Source organism: Rattus norvegicus, chromosome 11 (assembly GCF_036323735.1).
Source record: "Rattus norvegicus strain BN/NHsdMcwi chromosome 11, GRCr8, whole genome shotgun sequence".
Classification (NCBI taxonomy): domain Eukaryota; kingdom Metazoa; phylum Chordata; class Mammalia; order Rodentia; family Muridae; genus Rattus; species Rattus norvegicus.
This window is the reverse complement of record NC_086029.1, coordinates 80,034,317-80,058,190: the sequence shown is the minus strand read 5'-3', so window position 1 is coordinate 80,058,190 and position 23,874 is coordinate 80,034,317. Positions and strand designations below refer to the sequence as shown.

Here is a 23,874-nt window from a genome sequence, read left to right as displayed (position 1 = left end):
AGCCTCCAGGAGTTCTGGGATTATATATTTGGCACTCCCTTTGCTCTTAAAAAAATGTCTTGTTTACACAACAAATGTCATTGTTTCACCAATAGCTATTTTCCTATGGAACTTTCTTCCTTAGGTTATAAGAAGGCAAATTACACCCCCATCCCGGCCCCAGCAACCAGCAAAAGTTTGGCAATAATGCTGGCACGCAGGGCAAGCCGAACTAGGCTGCTTAACCTTCCTTTAAAATGGCTTGCATCCAGCCAGGAATAGAGCGATACATGCTGTAGCCCATCACTCAGGGGTCGACCATTAGGACAGCCTTGCGTTTGAGTCTTGCTTGGGCTAAATAATTAAGTTCAAGCAGACTGGCCTACACAGCGAGACTCTTGTTTCAAAGAAACATTGCGTGTATCCTCTCTGGCATGTTCTTCTCCTGAGGCAGAGCCCAACTTAAACTTAGTTTACAGCAACCATAGGTGTCTGAACAATTCTGGCTGCGCTCCTAGCTACACCACAACCTAATGACCTTCTACCACCAAGATGTTCTAGCAATTCTATATGTTCTGCTATCCTAGGATCACAGACACCAACCCTAGAGTCACCTATAGCTTATCACCAATTAATTACTGAGGCAAAGCCCCCACAAATCCCCAGGACGGATTAGATGTTTATCCTTAGCCAGACTCTACCATGTAACAATGTAGCAACGTCTCCCTTAATTAATGCCTACTGTGTACACAGCCACACAGGGTTTAATCCTTCAGTATGCCGTGGAAACATTCATGGACTCTTTCTCCAAGTTCACTGGGGTACTCTACTGTGGTGTGAGGCTTGGTCTGACTTGTCAGACATTTAGGAGACTGGAGATGTAATCGCCTAATCCGAGTATTGTTATCCAAAGAGAAAAATGAGCAAATGTTATTTTTGCTGAGATCCCCCATAGCTTCACATCATGCACCAATCTGTTGCCAACCCTCACTGCTGCCTAAGCCTACAGAGTTATGGCTCCCAGCCTTCCTAATGCTGTAACCCTTTAATACAGTTCCTCGTGTTGTGGTGACCCAACCACATAATCATTTCATTGCTACATCATAAGTGTAATTTTGCTACTTTTATGATATATAGTATAAATATCTGATATGCAGGACATCTGCTAAGAAACCCCTGTGAAAGGTTTATTTGATCCCAAAGGGGTCCTGACCCATAGGTTGAGAACCACTGCTATAGACACTTGTAACCAGTAAGTACCTAGTTATAACCCCAGTCTAGATGTCTCCTGAAGAGGTCTCACCATTTCCAACTTGGGGTTGCCAGGAAACTGTAACAGAGACATAAAACTCCGTGCTTTGGGGTAACTCTTCTTCAGCAAGCGAACTGCGTATACTGCACGGGTGATACACGGCTTGCTTTTCAATCTCAGATCCCAGACAGTACCTACAGACTCCTAACACTTCCTACGAAGGTATCAAGTAGCTTATGGAAACATGCCAGTCATCTCTGCGCCATTTTTATATGCATGAAAGATGGCTTTTGGAAAATCGAATGGCTGAATTTAAATTAATGTCGTTTACAAAAGGCTATCAATCAGTTGGATTGCCACATTGAGACGTTTATGAACATAGATAATTAAAATTCATTATTTTTCTGCCGTCGTTCTGTTCATTTTTTTTTTTTGCTAGTAGCAATTTAAAAAAAATAAAATAGCCCCTTTGTAGTCCCTATACACCCAGAAGTGGGCTGAGTTCTACTCAGAACCACATGTAACAAGGGTCTGAGGGGTTTGTGCTTTGACTTTTGCCTCACTGGTGCTGGACTTGTTTTCCTTTTAATATAGTTCTGTGGGCCGTTTCTATTCTTTCCCAGACCCCTGGGAAGCAATCCTAAGGTTTTTGGAAGGAGAGGGTCCTACTAGGGAGATAACTGAAGTAGTATTTAAAACAAGGTTACATCACTTTATCCAGAGTGAAAATTTCTTTTAAAGTGAGCTTTTCTTTTCTTTTTTTTTTTTTAAACCTTAGTAAAAAGTTTACAGAAGTCCCAGCTGGTAAACTTCTGGTAGTTTATTCTTCAAATATGGCTTCTGCTAGCACCACTGAATGGCCGCTTTCAGCATGCAAACTGTATGATACAGTCTGTTGCAAGCCTTGTGGTCCTTGTCAAAAGTCATATTCTCACCTAGAATCCAAGTGTTGAAAAGTATTATTCCAGTTTACTACCGACCTGCGCACCCGTTTAATCCTCATTTCTGGGTGGTTTTCTACTGGAAGCCTTTGTCACCCTTCGTATTTCTCCCTGGGTATACAGTTTGTGAGTAAAAATGGATAAAAATCTAACAGCCCTAGGGCCTTAAGGCCAAGGGGGCAGCATCATCTGAAGTGTGCATACATGGCTCCTGATATCTTGGGGGCAGAATAAAACCTGCATTCTGCATACCTGAGTGTGAAGGAGGCTCCTGCACTACGTCACTAGAAAGCACAAGGGCTCTGCCACCCTCCGCTGAGCCAATGCTGGTGTCTCAGTCAGTCATCCTACCCAAGGCCCAAAGTCAGAGAGGCGAACGGAGACAGTGCGTCCAGATTTGGGGGTTACCTCGATGGCTAGCTGGAACTGTTCGTGCTCCCGCTGTAGCTGCTCTGCCTCAGACAAAGAGCTGGCATTGACCAGGCTGGCGTTGAGCATGGACTCTCCATTGCGGATCCATCCCAGAACCTAGGGAGTTGGGACAAGCAATCAGGTGAATGGCTCTCCACAGTTTCTCTAGAGCCGTTGCTTTCCCAATGGCTACCTCAATCAAAGGATTACCTCCTCTTCCCTGTTAGAGAGAGGACAGACAGCAAGGATCCTGAAGTGCTGTCTTCCCAATCTTCCTGTATCTGCGGTCGTAAGGCATATACTTCCCGTCACAGCTTTATTCTCAAGTCATTTCCTCCCCATATCACTCTGCTGTCCCAATGTTCCCCCCAAATTAATTACCATGGCTTCATCTGCCTGTATTTTATGCATGTCTAAACCTCTTTCTTGAATACAGAATGGCATAGAGAAATTCCAATTGTTGGTGTTGTTTTCTTTCAGTTTTTTATTATGTACTTATGGTTTTATTTATTTATTGAGAACTTCATACCATGTATTTGGATCATAACTTTTCCCTCTTCCTTTGCTTTTCAAAGGGCCTAGTTCAAATATGAACCTCTTGAATTTGTTCACACGCCATTCTTCTTCTTAAAAATAATCCTTTCCTCCTGCAGTATGGTTGCTGTGTTTTGTTGGATCAATTCAGCATGACTCACCACAGAACAACTTTCTGGTTATTTCAGCCTATATTTTACCTCCCTCTTAAAAATGTGAACTCCCTAAAGTCTAGGGCAATCTTCTAGTCAAATTTGAATCTCCCACATTCACTATACTCTCCCATAGTGATGTCTTGAAAGTAATGAAGATTACCCAAATCACATCCTGGAGCCCCGAGTATAAAAGCTGGCATAAGCAAACAGTGCAAAGGGAGGACAGAAAGCAAGCAAACTTCAAAGAACAGATCATTACCAAAAGGGAAAGTTAAGTCTAATGAACTTAAATCACCCAAGGGCCTGGATACAACTTTGAGGGTTCCTGATAAGTACTCAGAGAAGAGAAATATAAAATGGGAACTATCAGGAGAAGAGGAACAAGAACGTACTGCCTGGAGAGCAGTGGTTCTCAACCTGTGGGTCCCAGAAAACACATATTTCGGATGAGACATGGCTCAGAAGCAAAATTAAAGCAATGAAATAGCAACAAAAATAAATATATGGTTAGGGTTCCTAAGACCATTGGAAATATGTTTTCTTATGGTCACGACCCACAGGTTGAGAACCACTAGTCTAGAGCCATCAAGGAAATGTTGTAGAGATGTCGTAATTATCAGGCCAACAGACTTGGCACAAATAATCAATCCAAAGGGAAGACCTAGGCTCCGAAGACTTACCTGGTGTGTGGCCACTAGAACGGGGCAAGCATCTCCTTTTCTGGGGAGCCTGAGACTCTTGCTTGGTGAGGAAAAAAGTTCTGAGATTTCAAAAATCAATGGATACCATCTGTGTGCCACTCCTTGTACAGGAGAAGACACTGCAATCTCTCCCATTGGTTCTTAGCTTCTTGTTTCTTGTGTTGAACAAATGAAAAATGCTAGGCCTGGTCTCCTGCCCCGTAACTCTCATAGACACCCTGCAGATTTCACTCCTAAGCAGAAGCTGACTGGCGCTTTATTGTGCATAGATTACATGAGGAATAAATCCTGCCGGGGCTGGGTGATTTGGATTGAGATGTTAATTTGTGGCCAATCTGGCAGATTGTGGATGCGATGCCAGTCTGCATCGTAATTAGCTGTCGGAAATAACTGTTCAGCATGTATGTGTGAAACCCTTGTTGTCCCTGGTGGACTGTGGCTGGCTGGCTCGAGGTGCTAATGGCTTTGAAAAGCTGCCTGTTGATCTGGGAACATGCATTTGCAGACCGCAAGGCCAAATTCTTTGCCTCTTTGGAAAAATGGAGCTCACAGTGTATGTTTTTAACTACATCCCTCTATCATGTTTCACTGCTTCCTGCTTGCTTTGGAGACTCGTTTGTGGATGTCATCAAAATACCTTCTGCATGAGCATCACAAGTCAATGTTAGTCTGCTCGAGAGTCTTGCTAGAATATTGTTCTCTAGTTCTAGCCACGTCAGTTGTAGCTATGGTGGTGAGAATACCCACTTCCCAGCATTCCCTGCTGAGTGATGCCATGCACTTGCGTATCTACTTCTCTCAGCAAATTATACTTGTATTCTTGTTTAACTATATTTCCAAAATGCTGTTTGCGAAGGCATTCTAGGACCTCAGCATCCTAACTGTCTGATTTTAGGAGTATAGAGATGCATGGCAGTTTATAGCCATAGCTTTAAGCCGGGGTGGAACTGAGCACCGTGAGTCAGTTCTGGGAGCAAAGAGGGCAGATGGATAGTAACATCTGAGGTCAGAGAGCTTGACCTCGTCCCTTCCTTGGCAAAATAACTTCCCTGAGCCCCAGTGTTCTCCTCCACGTCTGGATAACCCTCTCCCTCCTTTTGGAATCACAGGGCTGAGTCAATGCACCAGGAAATGCTAAGCTGGTTAATAATGACTGTGCTGCTGCTAGTTTTGATCTTCAGTTTGGAGCAAAGATGGGTAGCGCTGTCAGTCTCCGGGTACAATTCTCCCAGCAAGGAAAGAAAGCCATTTAACTTTATTCAGTTATTCGAATGAACACCATTTTGATATCACCCCAGTTTCTCAGGCTGCTATCAGTCTTTGTCCTCAGATCACAGACAGTCCTGTTGGCATATCTGTCTATTATGAAGTTCTTTCAATTCTTCTGGTTCGTCATTATGTGTTAGTTATTATCCCTTGAGCATCCAAGTGTGATAGGTAGTGGGAGAAATATTGTAACAAAAATGAGAAAATATTGGTTCTATTAATATCAAACTGTGACTTTAGAAACACTTAATTGAAGGTCAACTTTGTCATCTGTAAAACGTGTATACTTTCCTTCAATGAACAAAAGAGTGAGAATAAAAATAAAGTCCTTAATGTAAAAGCACTCTTCAAATCATAATAGTAGCATTTCCCTCTAATTGACTGCAGTAACAATTTACCTAACAGGTTAGTGCTATGGTTTAAATGTAAAATGTCTTCCACAGGCTCATGTGTATGAACACTTAGTCCCGAGATGGTTCCTACCACACTTTTTGGTAGGAAATGGGCCACTGGGCAGGCCTTAATGCTTTAAACGGTGAGCTACTCTGTGCATTTTGTGCTCCCGAGTGCTGAAGCCTCTTACAAGCCTTTTCTGCCTGCTGCTATGTCTTCCCCACCATGATACACTGTATCTCTCTGTAAGCCAAAAGAAACCCTTTCTCTTGTAAGTGGTTTTTGTCAGGGTATTTTGTCATAGCAAGGAGAAAGGGACTGAGACTTTGATGGAGGCAGACAGCTTTAAAGGTCATTTCCTGCTCTAATACTTCACACCCTGATAAAATCCAAAGACTGTCCCTCTAACCACAGAGAATCATGTGCATTCAGAAAGAAACTAAATATGTAGAAACCAGAGATTGGAAGACTATTACTGTTTGGGGACTAAAGCCCTAGGCTAAGAATTCTGCTTAGACTGTCTTTGCTTAGTGGGGGAGCTAAAAATACAGACATTTTATTTTCTCAGGTCAAAGAGGCTCATGTAAGCCCAAACCAGGAGTAGACAATGGCTACCCACAGATGATGATGCCCTGAAGCTGGGCAGCCTGAATCCAGTTCTCTTGGAGGTTAGAGAAATGGCTTGCAGATGACTGTTCTCTCCTCCATCACACCCTCCATAAAGCCAAGAAGTTGTTCTCAAGTCATATGACTCTGGATTGTTACTGTAGACGACGTCTCTCGAGACCTGGTTACTTCTGTGACTCCAACCACAAAGTAAATTCTTGGCTCCCTAGATGTCTACCTTCAGAACTCCTTAGTTCTGGGAGTGCATGAGATTGTATGTGTTCATCATTTATGGCTTCCCAGGCTGTGTCCATATTCCACTATGTCCTCTTAATTATCTCCATTTGGAAACAATATCCTTTTGTTTCTCTCTCTTGGACCCATGCCAGCTCCTTTCTGACTCTGATACACACTCACCAAAACTGAACGCTGTAATTATGACAGAAGCATAAGGGCAGGCTAATATTTTTTCGTTGTTGTAAGCATCTATATTGATCATAAGCAAATTCTGGCCAAATTTGGCCCACAGAAGCATCCAGTTATTTTATAAATACACGTTCCCTCATTTTATATTCAATATTTACATACGGGATACATATGGAGATGCATTCCGTCTTATGCCACTACATCATCCCCCAAACCCCTATCTGATAGATGCGAGGTCATCTTTACCACAAGTAGTAACTTTCCTGGAAGCAGCCAGAGAATTCTGTGGGGCCTGGAGGGTAATCTGAGGGGCATTCGGGTGCTGTGGGACCTGCACCATACGCTGTATTGGTGCAGTGGTTTCCCTTTGGGGTCTGGTTTTCTCCAGAGATATGTGTCCTGCGTGTCTTACGAAACCTGTGGTACTCATCAGCCTGTAGCATTTCGTTTGTTTGGAATGATTGAGGTTAAATTTCAGTCAAATGTCTATGAATCCTTCATTCTTTAAGGCTTCATTTTAATATACTTTCCAGATAACTGCACTTAGGATTATGATGGCCACACACAGTCAAATGCAAACCTTTAAGGTATGAGCTCCAACAACAGGGTTGTATCACAATGCAGTGCTGTTCCCTCGATTTCGGCCTCATTGATGGCACTTCAGTTAAGGTGTTCTCTCCCCGCCTCTTTCTCTCTCTCTCCCTCCACCCCCTCTCTCCCTCCCTTCCTCTCTCTCCCCATCTTTTTTCTCTCTGAAAATATATTCTCTCAAGCCTGCATCTAAACTTAGCTTTACTGATCAATACTGACATCTAAATTAACTCCCTTATTCCAAGTGTCAACAGCTCAGAAATCAATATTTCCTGCTCCACCAATTTCCATCAGACACAAATGCTTCCTTTGAAACTGGATCAGATGGGATCCTTGATGAAGGGGCCTCTACTGACAGGAAAACTACTGCCTAATGAGTCATGGTGGCTTACCCAAGCCGCAGTTCCTGCTGCTGGGAATTACCACTGTCCTCTCGTAAGGCCTCTGGGGGCTCCTCAAGTGTCAGCTCAGCACTCGGTCCTTCTTGGTTGTTTGTTTTTCCTAGATACAGGCTTTCTCTGTGTAGCCCTGGCTGTCCTGGAACTTACTCTGTAGACCAGGCTGGCCTCCAGCTCAGAGATCCACCTGCCTCTGTCTCTTGAGAGCATCCATCTTTTTATAGATTTTTTTAACTACAATTCCCCTGTGGGTTACCCATGCCTTTCTGCTAAGTAGGCACCAACAGAAGGAAATGACGTCCTCCAATTCATGAAATTATGAGTGGGAATGCGTTTAGATATCAGTCCACTGACGCTGGAACAAGACATAAAGCAAAGAGCAGAAGCAAAGGTTTAGGGTTTTCTTCCAAGTTCAACAGCAACGTTCTGTTCTCTACTTTGCTTGAAAGCCTATTCCTACCATCCACCAATCATGAAAATGACCAGGCATGGGCGCACAGGTAGACTTTGAGAAGCTGCAGCCCTGCTGACTTCAGGCAGCCGCCATTCTCTGAGGAGCTAAGGCTACCCCTGCCCATCTTCTCAGATATGGTGAGGCCATGGAAGCCTGCCTGTGTTCTGCTGCTGATGCTCTTTGTGGCTTCTGCATGCACAGGGGGATTGTGGGCCCCTGCAGAGGAAAACGCAGGGAGATGCAAGTTTCAGCTAACAATTTAGGAGGCCCCTGTTGCTCCCTCATTTTATGGTACCCCCTTTTCTTACTTGTAGACAATATTTCACCCAAGGGCTTGTTCCCATGAAGTAAGATCTTTCTTTTCTTTCCATATGAAAATAATGCACTGTCATGATTCCAAGAGTGTTTGAATTTGTATGTGTGTCACTACTCTCTCACTGGCCCTTCTACCATGTCCTCTGTATAGATAACAGGTCTTCCAGAAGCTCAGGTGAGACCCTGGTCTGATTAGGCTGAGAATATCTAGATAGCAGCTCAGTGAGTATTTTGTGTGTGTGTGTGTGTGTGTGTGTGTGTGTGTGTGTGTGTGCGTGTGTGTGAATGTGTGTGTGTGTGTGTGTGTTTAATGAGCACTTCACCCACAAAACAATATTCCCATTTCTCAAAAATGTTATTATAATAACCACACACACATTGGGAATAATGATAATTGCTACTCTTGAAACATTACTTACCAGCTCTGTGTCAGGAGCTGGACTAGGCACCGAGGTGCCCCATGGAGAGCAACCTGACTCTACGGTGGAATGTAATTACTGAGAAAGGATTTTTTTACTTCTCATTGACTATGTGACAGAATCAAGCACAGGAGAGGAGAGAATGGGTTTAGGGAAGAACACTGAGAATTCTCTGGAATGTTCCTAGAGCATCGTATGAGAGAGGATTAATGCATTCACAGTTTGAGCCATTGTCCCACTGGGTCTTTTGTGACAACAGCCAGGCTTGCAGAAATCGATCCAGCTAATTCTCACCCCACCTTCTTTTCTAAGGCTGGGTTACTCGGAGGGCACGCCTGTGGCTCCGTGTGCCTCCCTGCAGCGCCGGGCAGGCTCACCTGTTTGACCTCAGCCTGGAGGTGCCGCAGCTGGAGACACTGCTCTAGCCGCTTGTGCGTCTGCTCCGCATTGAGCTCCAGTTCGTGCTGCTTCTCATGGAGAAATTCCAGTAGCTCTTGCACCTGAGCTGCCAGGTCAACGTCCTTCTCACAGATTAACTCGATTCCTGGTTTTAAAAATAACGCGAAGGATTAAAACCGGGGCGGCATGGAGCTGACAACATTGCTTTAATTATTGTAAGAAAGCTGGACTTTGGGAGTGGCCGCGATTGGCTTTCTCCCAACTGCTACTCAGCTCACAGTGCAGCTAGACAGATCCTGTAATCGGTCCTCACTTGGGATAATACCAGCTCCTTAGAACGGAGGAATCCTTTGTCCAGGAAGCAGTTTTGAACACACGACAGGACCGGTTCCTTTTCATAAATGGAAGAGAGGGTGCTGTAACTCTGGAGATCCATCCTAGGCGAGACAGCTCCTGGCAGCCCTTGTTTGGAGACTTGCCAACACCCAGATTCATAAGCAAACGTGGGTCATCTGGGACATGATAAAGCCGAATTAAAAGGACCCTGTCTCAGGAACTCCTGCCAAGGGCATGCTCTATTTTAACTGGTTAGGTATAATTTATGATTGGATGAGAGTAGCTAATGACTTAGGTCTCCTAAGAAATCAATGCTATCTTCCACGATACACGATAAATATTCCAAACAATACCACAGGGGCAATGAATGTCATTCACGGTCGGAAAAACTGTCACCTTTAAGCTCTGCTCACACACAGCGCTTGCCCACCATTCTACTGACTCAAGGCAGGTCTAAGGCCAGTCACTTGCTGACGCGTGTTCCCAGTGTTTATGAACAGAGCACCCAACCTAGAAACGCAGTCAGCCTGGAGCAGCCACTGCAGTCAGCACTCACCAGCCAAAGGCTCTTCCTCCCTCCCAAGGGTCTGTCCTCCCTCATCCACCTCCCTGCCTTGCTCTTTTGTATCCCTCTTCTGACACTTGAGTACACATATGCACACGTCCTTCTCTGTCCATCAGCACCAGGTCCAGGGAAGCCTGTCTCGACTGGATTTCTGCTTTAGGAGGGTCACTGATACTGTCAGTGGGATAAAGGGACTCGCTTTAGCCCATCCCTTCACTTGCTGGTGGCCGGCTAGACTTTTAGTTTTTGATTGCAAAGTCAACATGGAGTGAGTATTAGTTCTGGAACCACTCCTGAGTTAGAATCGTATGAAACTTTATTTTCGGCTACAGAAATGAATTTGCCCTCATTCAGGTAGGCCTGTCTGTGCTTTCCAGCAGCAGGTGCCGGCGTGCTGGAGGCAGGGATGAGTGTCTGATGGTGTTCTTCTATTCAAGCCTTCTTGCTTCCTGGCCAGGATGCACACCGTGACCCATGCCGTTTCCTGACTCCCATGATGGTTTACTTATTTGAAGGTTCAGCCTTACCCTGCTTCCCCAGTCCCGGGAAAACACTAACTCAGGACAGCCTTTCTATTCTGATCCTTGACTCTACTTGGCTGATGTGGCCTCACTGTTCGGTCCGCATCTTTTCTCTGATTTCTCATTCATAATCTGCGATCCAAAGCAGCTGAGCATAGCCTGTGTGATACAGAAGGACCGGGATCCAACCAATAATGGGGTTCACGTTAAAATCCTTGCGGGTAAATTCCCAAAGGAGCACATTGACCTCAACATGTGGCTTCCTACAAAATCAACTCCATCACCCCGACACACGATCGGAAACTCCTCCCTCCCTCTGACACGCTGCATCTGCATCTGGGAAGCGCAGGCGAGTCCACCCACACGAGGGGAAACTCTTTTCTCGAGGCAGAAATAGAGTTTTATATAAGGACAATATGGGAGAGTGGGAAAAATATTTTCTGGTGCTACGTGATAATAATTTCAGTATCTTTTTATGTTTATTTTTTTTCCTGTGAGTTTCATAATTCCGAGTCCCAGCTCCTGAAATATCTGTGGGAGACGGAAGAGAACGGCTTGTTCTTTTGTCAGCCAACCCCCTCTGCTTACTATTTTCAGTCACCAGAAGGGTGCGGTAGGTAGAACATCTTCTGGACTGAAATAAAAAGAACTGAAGCAATTTCTACTCCTTGTGGCTTGCCCACGTTGGGGGTGGGGTTGGCAGGAGTTGGGGTGAAGGGGGTCCCGGGAGCAGGGGCATAACTCCGACCCTGTGCTGACTTTTCTGGAGATGTAATTTCAGACCCATCTCTGCCTCACTGCAGCTATGGGGTGGCTCTATTCCACACACTCTTTGCTTCATCTCTGGTATTCAGTGAGCTGGGCTTTGTCTTTCCCTGTCGGGCAGGTGACTGAACTCTGCCACTGCATGTGTGTGAATGGCTGCTCAGAGCTAGTGACTCAGCAAGGAGGCTTGCTCAGCACGTCATTGAGAAGCCCAAGACCCAGGCTCCGCCATTCTGTTTGTCTCACTTGTTATCATCTTGTACAACGCATACAGAAACTACAGGGATGAAGAGGATGCCTACTGCACCTCCACACCCTCGATTACAGCGGGAGGGAATGAGAGGAACGGAAGGACTTATCCCGGCCACACCTAGAGGAACCCATTCCACCCTCCTCCTTCCTCTGCTCCTAATCACACTGGTGTGCATTCCAGTTAAACCCTACCGACTGGACTGTCTCCAGACATCACCACTGAGCAGAATTTGCCTTTGTTGACAACACTGGCCTCAATTTACTGATAGACCTACTTGCCCTGCTTAGGGGTTCCAAGCAAAATGCAGAGAGACAGATTGTCTTTTTCTCACCCCAACAAAGAGTGAATGTATTCATCATTAATTATTCTTTCTTTCTTTCTTTCTTTCTTTCTTTCTTTCTTTCTTTCTTTCTTTCTTTCTTTCTTTCTTTCTTTCTTCTTTCTTCCTTCCTTCCTTCCTTCCTCCCTCCCCTTCCCCTTCCTTCCTTCCTTTCTCTCTCTCTCTCTCTCTCTCTCTCTCTCTCTCTCTCTCTCTCTCTCTTTCTTTAGATTTCTTTTCATGGTCCCCTATAGGGAATTGACCCAGTTACCCAGTTACCCCTCAAGGATGACTTCTTATACCTCGCTCACACTGTCACTGGAACGGAGGCTCTCTGATGCCGGGGCCATGTATGTTCCACTCACCACTGCCTCTACTCCCCCTGTTCTCAGCTCATGTTACTCACGCATCGCTCTGACCAGTGGGCAAGCAGGCCTCTTCAGAGGTAAGGTGGGTTTGTGCAGAATGGTGGGAGAGTTCTGAGGAAGGACAGGCTTAGGTTTGAGGCTATGCTCTGAAACCCGTTAATGGTAACAGTCTTGGCTCTGTACCCTTCTCCAAGCCCCACTCTCCTCATCTGTAAAATGGGAATCATAACCTACAGCTGCTGTAAGGACCAGGTTTAGTACATATGGTGTCTGGCATTTTGTCAGCTCCAGATGAGCAAATTCTCCAAATTGTCCTTTTTCTTGAGGGAGATTAATGAGAACACAGTGCTGACTAATGATGAAAGTGCTGAGTGTCTTATGAACATGAAATCTAGTGACACTTACGTACTTACTCAACGTGTATGTCATGAACTATGGTGTTTTGAGTGGGACTAGATTGATGCTGTCAACACGGTTCACACTGGATTCATCTAGAACTTTTGAAAATCACTGTGTCCTGTGAACACTACAGACCAAGAATCTCTGGCTGGCTGGGACTTGACCATTAGATATTCATAAAGCTTCGGAGGAGAGGCTAACAGTGACCGGGACTCATAACCACTATCAAGATGGCAGTGGTCACAGCCCAAGAAGCAGGCATTCTCTTTCTATATTGAGTCATAGAGCACTCTGCATTCTTGTGTGTGTGTGTGTGTGTGTGCGTGTGCGTGTGCGTGTGTCAAGGTCTCAGCTAATAACAAGTGGCACTCTAGTTTCTTTGGATTTTAGGTCATGGTGCCACTTTATTATTTAGATTTTGAGGTGCTAGAATTGGACCCAGGACTGAACAATGCTCTCAGTGTTCATTATCATTTTAATTTCCTCAAGAAAAAAAAAGAGCCCAGTTAGGGGCCAGGGTTGAGCATCTCTGATTGTATTGCCAGACCTAGAAGGTTTTCGGCTGTTTCTATCCTTAAATTTCTGGGTTTGCCATAGAGAGAGAACATCTTTTCGCCATCCCTACCATTCATCTTCCTGTGACATTTGTATGTAAAACCAAGGTAAGAAAAATACAGAGTCATTTAGCCAGGTTCTTAGATCAGCATTGACTACTCTGGCTATACCTGCAGAAGTTCTTAGGGACAGCCTCAGCCCAAACCAGGCCAATTACAGATGGCTCCCTAAGCCATGAAGCCCACACCCTGGTGTTGTTAAAACGTTCCCCGGGTGGTTCTCAATGTGTAGCTCTATTGCGAAGCACCGGCTCGCATCTCGGTATTGTGACGTATTAGTGAGGCATTCGCTTACATCATGCTTCTCTTCTCTCCTCTCAGCTCCAATAGTCCACATCCCTGCTAAATCCAGAGTTAGCTTTCATTCTGAAAAAAGCACAGGCTTTGCATTTCCTTTCCATTTATGTCACAAAGAAAATTAGCTTCTGTCTATTATTTTCCCTTCATCTGTCCCACCTACACTGATGTTCATTCTTGTTTAATTTAGCAAATGTCAGTATTGAGAACTGCTGTGCATGTGCATTCTGCTGCAGGCTGCTGTATAGGAGACCGCACTCACATTGCTGAAGAAGCTTCTCTAGCCAAGTAACCCCAATAGGAAGCTCTACGGTCTAGAATGCAAACACAACGCCGGATGCATCGTCCCCATTGGGTCTCTTCCAAGCTCATGTGTGACCCACTGCATCCTCACTGTGACCTCAAGTAGTAGCTTACTCCTCTTCAGAAAATGGTGAGGCTTGAGGAGATTGGGTATCATATTCTGGGACGCCTAGGTGGTAAGAATGACTGAGATTCACCCCGGTATCTCCTCTTATAGTTGTGTTCCCAGCTGTACAATTGGGGGGGGCTGTCTGCAAGCACAGTTCATTGAAGCATGTATTTACCTTCGACCCTGGCAGAGACAGGAGGATAGCACGTTCGTGATCTGCCTGGGCTACAGAGTGGGTTAAAGGACACCCTGTGAATCTTAGTACAAACTCATCCCCGAATAAAAGCTAAAACTAAGTGAGGTAGAACACTTACCTAGCCAGTGTGAGGCCTTGGATGCAGTCCTCACTACCGCTAGTAGCATATATGTGAGGCTGGTTATTTCCAGCAGGAACGGTAAATTCTAAGCATTATAGCCACAGACTCAAGGAGTGTGTGTGTGTGTGTGTGTGTGTGGTGTGGTGTGTGTGTGTGAGTGTGTGTGTGAGTGTGTGTGTGTGGTGTGTGTGTGTGTGGTGTGGTGTGCGTGTGTGTGTGAGTGTGTGTGTGGTGTGTGTGTGTGTGTGTGTGGTGCGGTGTGTGTGTGAGTGTGTGTGTGTGGTGTGTGTGTGTGTGGTGTGGTGTGTGTGTGTGGTGTGGTGTGTGTGTGTGAGTGTGTGTGTGTGAGTGTGTGTGTGGTGTGTGTGTGGTGTGTGTGTATGTGTGTGTGTGAGTGTGTGTGTGAGTGTGTGTGTGGTGTGTGTGTGTGTGGTGTGGTGTGCGTGTGTGTGTGTGTGTGAGTGTGTGTGTGGTGTGTGCGTGTGTGTGGTGTGGTGTGTGCGTGTGTGTGTGTGTGTGGTGTGGTGTGTGTGTGTGTGTGTGTGGTGTGGTGTGTGTGGTGTGTGTGTGTGGTGTGGTGTGTGTGTGTGGTGTGTGCGTGTGTGTGTGCGTGTGTGTGTGTCTGTGTGTATGTGTGTGTGTGTATGCGTGTGTGTGTGTGTGTGTATGCGTGTGTGTGTGTGTGTATGCGTGTTGTTTAGAGGCTGTAAGTTGACACTGAGTATATGCCTCTATAATTTTCCATCTTAGTTTTTGAGAAAGAGCCGTTCGTTGAATACCTGGTGCTCAATGATTGGCTGAAATGGCTGCACAATGAGCCGTGGGAACTCACCTGTCTCCCCACCTCCCCTCCCCTGCTCAGTGTTGAGATTGCAGAAGTGTGAAGTGTCTACTGTGCTTCTGTGCCAAGTGCTTTACCTTCTGAGGCATCTCTTTAACCCTCTCCAAGTAACTTTTCAAACTTAAAAAACGTTGCTTATCAAAAGGGAACGTGACACTTTCCGGCCCCCACATCAATGCATCCCTAAGTTCTGTCGTTCTTGTCTTAGTACTCAGGTCAGAGGTCACAGCTTGCTGGATACAGGACCGGGATAAAGTCAGCAGGACAGGAAGCTGAATCATGACAAATGGGAACTGGAAGGAATTTGTAAATTGAGTCCATGTGGTGGACTAGACAGAAAAGACTAAGAGGTAATGAAGAAGAAATCAGGACGTCCGAGCCAGGCTGCCCATCAGCAGCAGAACTGGATGTGAATCCAGAGGGCATGTTTTGCTAACAACAAAATCCCCTACAGCCGACCCTGAGGCTCAAGCAGACGAGCTGCAGCGAGGAAGGATGGGAAGTGGGAGGGAATGGTTCCTGTTTCCCTAATCCCTGGATGGACGCTGACTCACTCCAAGGTTTTTGCTTCAGTTGTACTGGAGGCCTCAGAAAACCCTGGCTCAATGTCATGTGAACATCACACCTGAAAATAAGCACAGGCAAATTCTCTAGTTCCAAGAATTGCTAAAAACAGTCAGGCAGACGCCTTACTTAATTTAGCAGAGAGGGAGAAGAGTCTTAATCTTGATGATAGTCCTTATTTTCCAGGACAATTGTTTACTTCGCCTCTACTCAAAATACAGTTCATTAAACAAATGTTATGTGACTCCCACATCCGTCAGCCATGTCCTGCTCTGGATCCATCGCTATCCCACCCCCATCCCCCAACCCTCTTCTCCTAAGTCAAGTGTGATGTAACCAACCCTGATCTCCTGTTCTATGCTCAGGGTTGAATACACAGATGCTTCTCTGCAGAGCAGAGCAGAGCAGAGCAGAGCAGAGCAGAGCAGAGCAGAGCAGAGCAGAGCAGAGCAGAGCAGAGCAGAGCAGAGCAGAGCAGAGCAGAGCAGAGACAGACAGTGAGGCTATAGCCATGGAATCATCTCCCTTTAAGTTTCACAGGCTCTGCCAGATTGAACAGCTAGCTATGGTAGGTGGAGGGGAACAGCAAGTCTTCTACTAAGGGCTGAGGGGGCCAAACAAACCTCTTTCAACAAAGCTCCTATCTAGAGCAGGATGTTGTGGGGGTGGGTAGCCCATCTGCTTGGGGGTATTTTCACCCACTCAGCCCTCCTGGTTAAGATGGATGCCAAGCGCAGCCAACCTGCAGTCATGAGCAGCCCCCAGAGATTGCCAGCTCCAGATTGCCTTTCTGCTCCCAGGGTATGTGGCTCCTGGGATAGAAGTTGGCTCACCAAAGGTCAGGTCAGCACACAGATCCATTTGGAGACGGGTCCGGAAGGGTGAAGGGTGAGCATCTGAGATGCTCTGCCCAGCCTCTCTTCTAGTTACTGTGTATCTCAAGGCCTCCATCAAAGCCAGAAAGAGCATCATCAAGGCAGCTGCTGGGCTAACCCCTGAGCACAGGTGAGATGTTCAACCATAGGAAAGGGTTTCCTGTTCCTGTGTTCCCTACTCTTCCTTTCCTGAGCTGGGCCTTTTAAAAGATGCAGTTGGGGGGCTGGAGAGATGGCTCAGCGGTTAAGAGCACTGACTGCTCTTCCAGAGGTCCCGAGTTCAAATCCCAGCAACCATATGGTGGCTCACAACCATCTGTGATGAGATCTGGTACCCTCTTCTGGTGTGTCTGAACAGCTACAGTGTACTTATATATAATAAATAAATAAATCTTTAAAAGATGCAGCTGGCATATCAGAACACTGCATCCTGGATTTCGGGGAACACAGTCTACCTGGAGATCCTGTTAGCACTAGACTCAGACTCACATTCACAGACACCAGGGCAGGAGCCTGACCATTGCCAGCCTGAAGAGTTCCCAGTGAGTGAGTGGGCCTTCTTAGGCTCTCTAGAGTGTGGGCAGCACGCTTAGAATGACCCGTGTCTCACAGACAACTGCATCCTGTTTGTGACCTAGATGGGTCATGGAACAACTTTGCTGACAGAAGTCACCAGAACTCACTGGGTTCTCCCCTCTGTGGTCTGAAGTGATGTCCATTTGAATGGCACAGGATTCTTACTTTTCAGACCTCCAGAATAAACACAATACTGTAAAGTTCAGTAGGACTTCCAGCACCCCCTGATAATCCCCTTTCAGGTTCACCGTCAACAGATGCATGGCCAGACGACCGTGCCTTAAAGAGAGATGAGAGCCTCAACTCATCAACTTCCACCTGGACAGCAAGACCTTGCCAACAGGCCACGGGTTGGGTGGCTAGGAGGGAGAAGAATGCATTCCAACACTGCACAGGTCTACGAAAAGATGTGTGCTTTCTTTTCCTCTGGACCAACAGTCTTCCTGGGTTGTTTTGTTTCTCTCAAGTTCCAGAAAATATTGCCTTAAAGAGTGGCAGTAAAGAAACCACCTATTTACTGAAAACATTTCAAGTAAATCTCACACAGGTAAAAAGTAATAAAATGCCATGGTTTCCTAGGAAGTTATAAAATTACACGATCTCCCATAAACTTTTATCAGCACTACTTAAACTCATCTACAGACCAGTGATTAACAGCAAAAACGAGAGCTGGAGAGACGGCTCAGTGGTTAAGAGTACTGTCTGCTCTTCCAGGGGTCCTGAGTTCAAATTCCAGCAGCCACGTGGTGGCTCGCAACCATCTGTAATGGGATCCGATGCCCTCTTCTGGTGTGTCTGCAGACTATTAACAGTATACTTATATATAATAAATAAATAAATCTTTAAAGTGAGAACAAAACTTGAAGAGTCTGGGAAGTGTAAGCCAGAGATCAGAGAACCCACCTATGAGTAGCAGAAGGAGCAAGACCATAACACGGGTGGGAGAGCGGCGGGGAAGCTTACTGCCCACGGCAGCACCACTCTGGGAACTGCAGACTGCTCTGTCTGCTTCCAAACTATCACTGTTGAAAGCCTGCACTAACTTCCATCACTAGCTCTCACACCTCAGGACTCACGGACTCTGGCTCCAGGCTCATCTTCCCCACAGCCTAAACTGGACAACCATGGACGAATTATTTCGGCTCGTATGAGTTTTGTTACAAAGGCGAACCAACCTTTCTCCTCTTTGTATCTGTAGGGATGAACTGAACGGTGTGAGGCTGGGGCACACGGGGCACATTCTGCCGGGACAATGAGAAGCGGCTCACCTGAGGCTTGGACTTCCATGATATATTGGTGCAGGTCCTGGCCCTGCTGGATGACCTCGAATGTCATGTTGTTCATGGCAAGCTTCCGTTCTGTGTGGCGCTGTAGCCGCTGCTCTGCCAGGGTCAGGTCCTCTGTGTTGAAGTCATTCATCTGCCGGAGCAAGTCCTCATTCCAGGCATCCAGCTCTGCGGTGACCTGTGAGAAGTGCCACCATCAGCCGGGGCTCGCTGGGTGCACAGGACACTGCTAGATTGCAGATCCTGGCCAAAACTTTATCAACTAACCCACCCCTCGCTGTCCTCTTTGACCCTTAAACTATATCCACATACACACAGCTTTGACAGCAATTTCAACGTCTATAGCAACGGCGAAGGAATGGCTGCAAACATTTGTACGCTAAGTTAAAGTTTATAAAGTTTTGACATATTCATCTCATTGCGACCCTCACAACGACCCACTGAGGCAGGCAGTATGGAGATCCCCAGGCCTGCCTTCTGGTTCTTCTGTTCCACTCTGTTAGCGTCTCTCTTCATTACAAAGGGTGATACCTGGAAAGAGTGACCGAACTAAGTGTACGTGTGGAGTGGTCCTCTACAACAGTGGTTCTCAAGCCTGTTGGGGTAGGGGCTCAACGACTCTTTCATAGCGGTCACTTAAGATTCATTAGAAAACACAGGTATTTGCATTAAGATTCATAATGATAGCAAAATTACAGTTATGAAGTAGCGATGATACTTTTATTTGAGGATAATTTTTAAAAGATCTATCTATCTATCTATCTATCTATCTATCTATCTATCTATCTATCTATCTATCTTAGTGTTTTGCCTGCATATATGCCTGCCTGACAGTAGAGGGTGCCAGGCCTTATTACAGATGGTTGGGAGCCACCATGTGGTTGCTGGGAATGGAACTCAGGACCTCTGGAAGAGCAGTCCAGTGCTCTCAACCTCTGAGCCATCTCTCTTGATCCCATTTGGCTATAATTTTATGGTGTGTGGGGGGGGTCACCACACCATGAGACATTGTATTAAAGGGTTGGAGCATTAGGGAGGTTGAGAATCACTGATCTTGAAAATCAAGTAGATTACAATATACAGAAAACAGTAATGGTATGATGAAACATGGAGCACGCAATAAATGAAAGCCCTGGGCTGATGGGGATTAGCTGGTTCATCCTCTACACCTTAGGTCAATTGATTCCACCTACTCTGCCTCCCGTCATCTGCTAATTAAGGCCAAGTCTCTGCCCTCTATACGTTCTCCACAATGAACCACAGAAAAGGGACTCCAAAGCACTGAATTACATTATTCCTGGAATAAAAATTTCTGTTATGTCTTCTCGTATCGTGCCCAGAGGAGCGGAAATGGAAGTCTCTCTGGCTCATCCATTTGCAGCATGACCCAGTAGTCTAAGTACATATCCCAGAGTCCTAGTTTAGTGGTTTTTCATTGGGTCTAACCCAGCTGACAGGTGGTGGCCTCTTTCTAGTGACCAAATGCAAATTGTTCTAAAGTCCTCAGAGGACACCAGGAAGTAGAAGCCAGCTAGAGGCAAAAGATATGCCCTTGTATCCAGGTCATGGCTGTGCGGACTGGGCTGGGAGAGCAAAGCAGTCCTTTCTGGGCTGCTTGTCTGTGTCGCAGGATTCTACCTGTCATCTTCGAAGGGTAAGATCTCAGCAAAACAGAAACAGATAAGAAGCACAGCAGCTGTCTTTGAAGTGGAGACTCAGGAGCTTCAGAGTTCCTCCCTCACTGCTCTGGGTTCCCACCCCACACCCCAGATCTTTCCAGGTCAACTCAGGGAACTGCTGAGCTCAGCAGGGAAACCCATTGTGGAGGAGGCCTGGCAACCAGCAGGTTAGCAGGGAAACAGACTTCCACTGGATCCTTTTCCTTTTGAGGGACACTTTGCTTTCCAACACCAGATAGGGGTTAAATGGGGAATAAGAGACACCTCATTTTATAATAAGAGAACTTACAGAATGAACACACCGTTTTAAAAGAGGCATATAAGTACGCTTTTTGCTTTCTATAATTTTCGAAATTAGAATATGATTTACATGTAGCGCACATATTTTGAGCACTTAGTTCTGAGAGTTTTGACAGTTTCATACATTTGGGTGTATAGTCATCACCCAAGACAAAATACACACCCGTCACCTCAGGGAGCTCATTCGTGATCATTTCCAGTCATTTCTGCCCTCCTTGCACAAGAAGACACTTTCAGATTTCCGTCCGATATAACTCTGCCTAGTTTTGGGTTTTCTATGACCGAAACCATAGCGTATATGTGCTCTACTGTCTGCCTCGCTCAGCGTGCTGCATTAGAGGGACGGCTGTCGCATGTCGGTAGCTCATTCCTTGACGTAGAAGAACGGAATCCATTGTGCAGATGGTTCACAACTTACTTATCCGCTCTCCCGCTGACCAGTGTGTGGCTATTATGAATAAGGCTGATGGGAGAATTCTCATACCGCTCTTTCTGCTGCACAGCTTTTCACTAGCGTTGAGTGGAACAGGTCCATGTTTCTAAGCAACTGGCAGAGTTCTTCAAGGGGGCGATGACCTGCGATGGTCCTAGTTAGCAATGTATAGAAGTTCCAGTTGCTCTACAGCCTTACCAGCTTCTGTCATTGCTGTCTAACTTCAATGATATTACTCCTTGGGGAGTGATACTTTAGTGCAGTTTTAAGTGTATGCCCCTCGTGGTGATTGATGCGGATAATATGTGGTTAATTTTATATGCTCTGCTGGCCATCTGTAAATCTACCTTTATAAAGTGCTTTTGCCGTCAGTGTTTGGTTTTTGTGACGGAATATTGTATGACTTTAAACTCAAAGTCATCTACCTCAGGCTAAAAGGAGGGCACCACTCTATCCAGCTGACGGATTTTCTTCTGATTATGTATTTGTAAAATGCCCTTAATATATCTGGATATAAACTCTTTCTGAGACAATCTACTGAAATAGTCAGAACTTCAGGTCTATTCCTTGCTCGGACATAAAGGAAATTAGAACAAAACTAAAACCATAGCATGAAAGGGTGTGTGTGTGCTGTATTTCAATCTTAGCTTTTGTTTCTATAAAATTGATCCCACAGTGGTTCTATTTTGTCACAGGAAGGTTCCAGACAGGTTCTAAGACCAGGGATCCTTGACACGGAAAGCTTTGAAGTAGCTGGTGGTCACCAAAAGAAGGCTTCAGGTTGAAGGGAGAGGCGCAGAGGTCTGTACCTTGGGACTATGTCTGAAACCAAAGATAAAGTAGGTGTAGTGGCCTGTGTGGAGGGTCTCTACACTGCCTCCTCTCCGCTCAGCCCCTACCATCCATTTTGATTGACAGAGGTAAGATGAAGCTCAAGTCTGCTGTGTGGCCTGAAGAACAAGGGCTTCCACAGCCTGTTGTTGGACATCTGACTCCCTAGACTAACTCCCGGGCCCTGCAATTGGCCTCCGATTCTCCCCCTTTCCTAGTTTCCTGAAACATGGGCAGCCAGAACCGTCAGCTAGTTTGCCTTGTATGTACTTATTCATCGTTTCCTGGAGAGGAAATTAGTCTTGGGAGCATCCTTTCACTGGGGTCTTTCCCACTTTCTTTCTAGGGCACAAGGCTGGCATACAACAGGGGCTCATTTTCTTCTTTTTTAAATGGCTTCTAACTTCCACCCTACCTCACTGCTAATGAGCCAGGCTGGCTTTCCAGCCGTACCTTACGCCTCTCAGAATTAGCTGGTTCAGGCTGATTCTGAGAGTGAGCTCAGCTCTGCCACCACCTGCTGGGTCCCATGCTCTGAAATGACCTCATCAGCCTCCCAATCTGCTCAAGTCCTGACCACTCCTCAGAACACACCCTCCGCCAGAAAGGGCTTCAGGGTGAGAGGCTATTCTCCGGCTTACCCCAAAACATGGGGGTTGGGGTTGGGGTTGGGGTGAGGCTCTGAGTGTGTCTGCTCACACAGAGACAAGACTGTGAGAACTAGAGCCTGCACCGGAAATGAACTTGGTGATTTAAGTGTGTTTGGAGAGAGTTTGGTCAAGCTTGGAGCAGAGCCTGAACCAAATGTGAGAGGAAATAGAAGGTTCCCGAGAGCACTCAGCTTTGTACTGGCCTACTTTGTCTTTCTCTTCCACTCAATTAGCGCCTCATCGACTCTCAGGCTGCTCAGGGACCCTGGTGGCTCTAGGGCCTCCAATCTTACCCACTCTCCTGATTTAGAGTTTTAGATTAGGATGGCTAAGCCCAGTGTGTGGCTAAAGAGTGAGCCCCTTTTCAAGGGGCCCGAAGAACAACGACCTCTTTGAAAAATATTTTGGAAAGCATATTGTTCTAACAATTGTTTGTGCTAAAGACACAAGAAAGGAAATTAGATGAATAGCTAAAACTTTATCAGAGAAGATTAAAAAGGAAGAAAAGAAGCCTAAGAATTTCCTACCAGAACAGATTCACCAAAATCAACTGATGGAAGCTGTAATCATCTCAGAGAGCCCTCCTTATGGGCTCCTCCCATTTCTAATCTTCTAGGTATTTAGGTATGGAGAACTGTTAGCCCAAGTATTTTATTCTGTACCTGTTAAATAAAAATCTGTCTTCCTCTTCTCTTCTCCTTCCTGTCTTAACTCCTTTTCTCTAAAAATAATCATAAATCAGTGTGGTGGCTTGAATGAGCTTGGCCTTTATAAACTCATATTATCTGAATGCTTGGTTCCCAGTTTGAGGAACTGTTTGGGAAGGATTGGGAGGCATGGCCTTGATGAAAAGCTGTGTCACTGGGGGTGTGTTCTGAGGTTTCAAAAGCCCAGGCCATTCCTCTCTCTGCTTGTGCTTATGGAGCAGGCTGCAAGTTCTTAGCTACTGTTCTAGTGCCAGCCTGCCTCTCTGCCTGCTGTCATGCTCCCCACCATGGTGGCCATGGACTCACCCTCTGAAACTGTAAGTCTCAATAAACTGTTCCTTCTATGAGTTGCCTTGGTAATGGTGCCTTAGCACATCAACAGAAAAATAACTAAGAAATTTAATATATATATATATGTACATATGTATATATATATATATATATATATATATCTTTTTTTTTACTTTACTTGAATGTTCTAAGTTATTATGCTCCTTGAGTGGATCAATTAATTAATTGTTTGTGGCCTTGTGTAAAAACTAATTTATCACTTCAAAATGGTATACTTACCGTTTTAAAGTAGGGCATTTTTGTAGGCCAATGGAAAATACTTAGCTTTCAATTTTCCCATTTTAAGAAATGTCAAATCTCTCTCCTGAGGGATTTTCTAATATACATCAGTTACTCATCGTGTACCTGGCAGAGCTTAAGGGCTGGATATTCCTT

General features: G+C 45.6%; 1 protein-coding gene across 36 annotated transcripts in view; it reads right to left on the bottom strand.

The window, feature by feature from the left end:
• Kalrn (kalirin, RhoGEF kinase) overlaps window positions 1-23,874 on the bottom strand; it is a 605,866-nt gene that overhangs the window by 251,020 nt on the left and 330,972 nt on the right. For all 36 annotated transcript variants that reach the window (XM_039088642.2, XM_039088658.2, XM_039088661.2 and 33 more), the window contains 3 exon segments: window positions 18,531-18,726; window positions 9,219-9,385; window positions 2,581-2,700 (listed from right to left, as the gene is read on the bottom strand). In XM_039088642.2, the coding sequence (XP_038944570.1) occupies window positions 2,581-2,700; window positions 9,219-9,385; window positions 18,531-18,726 (483 nt within the window).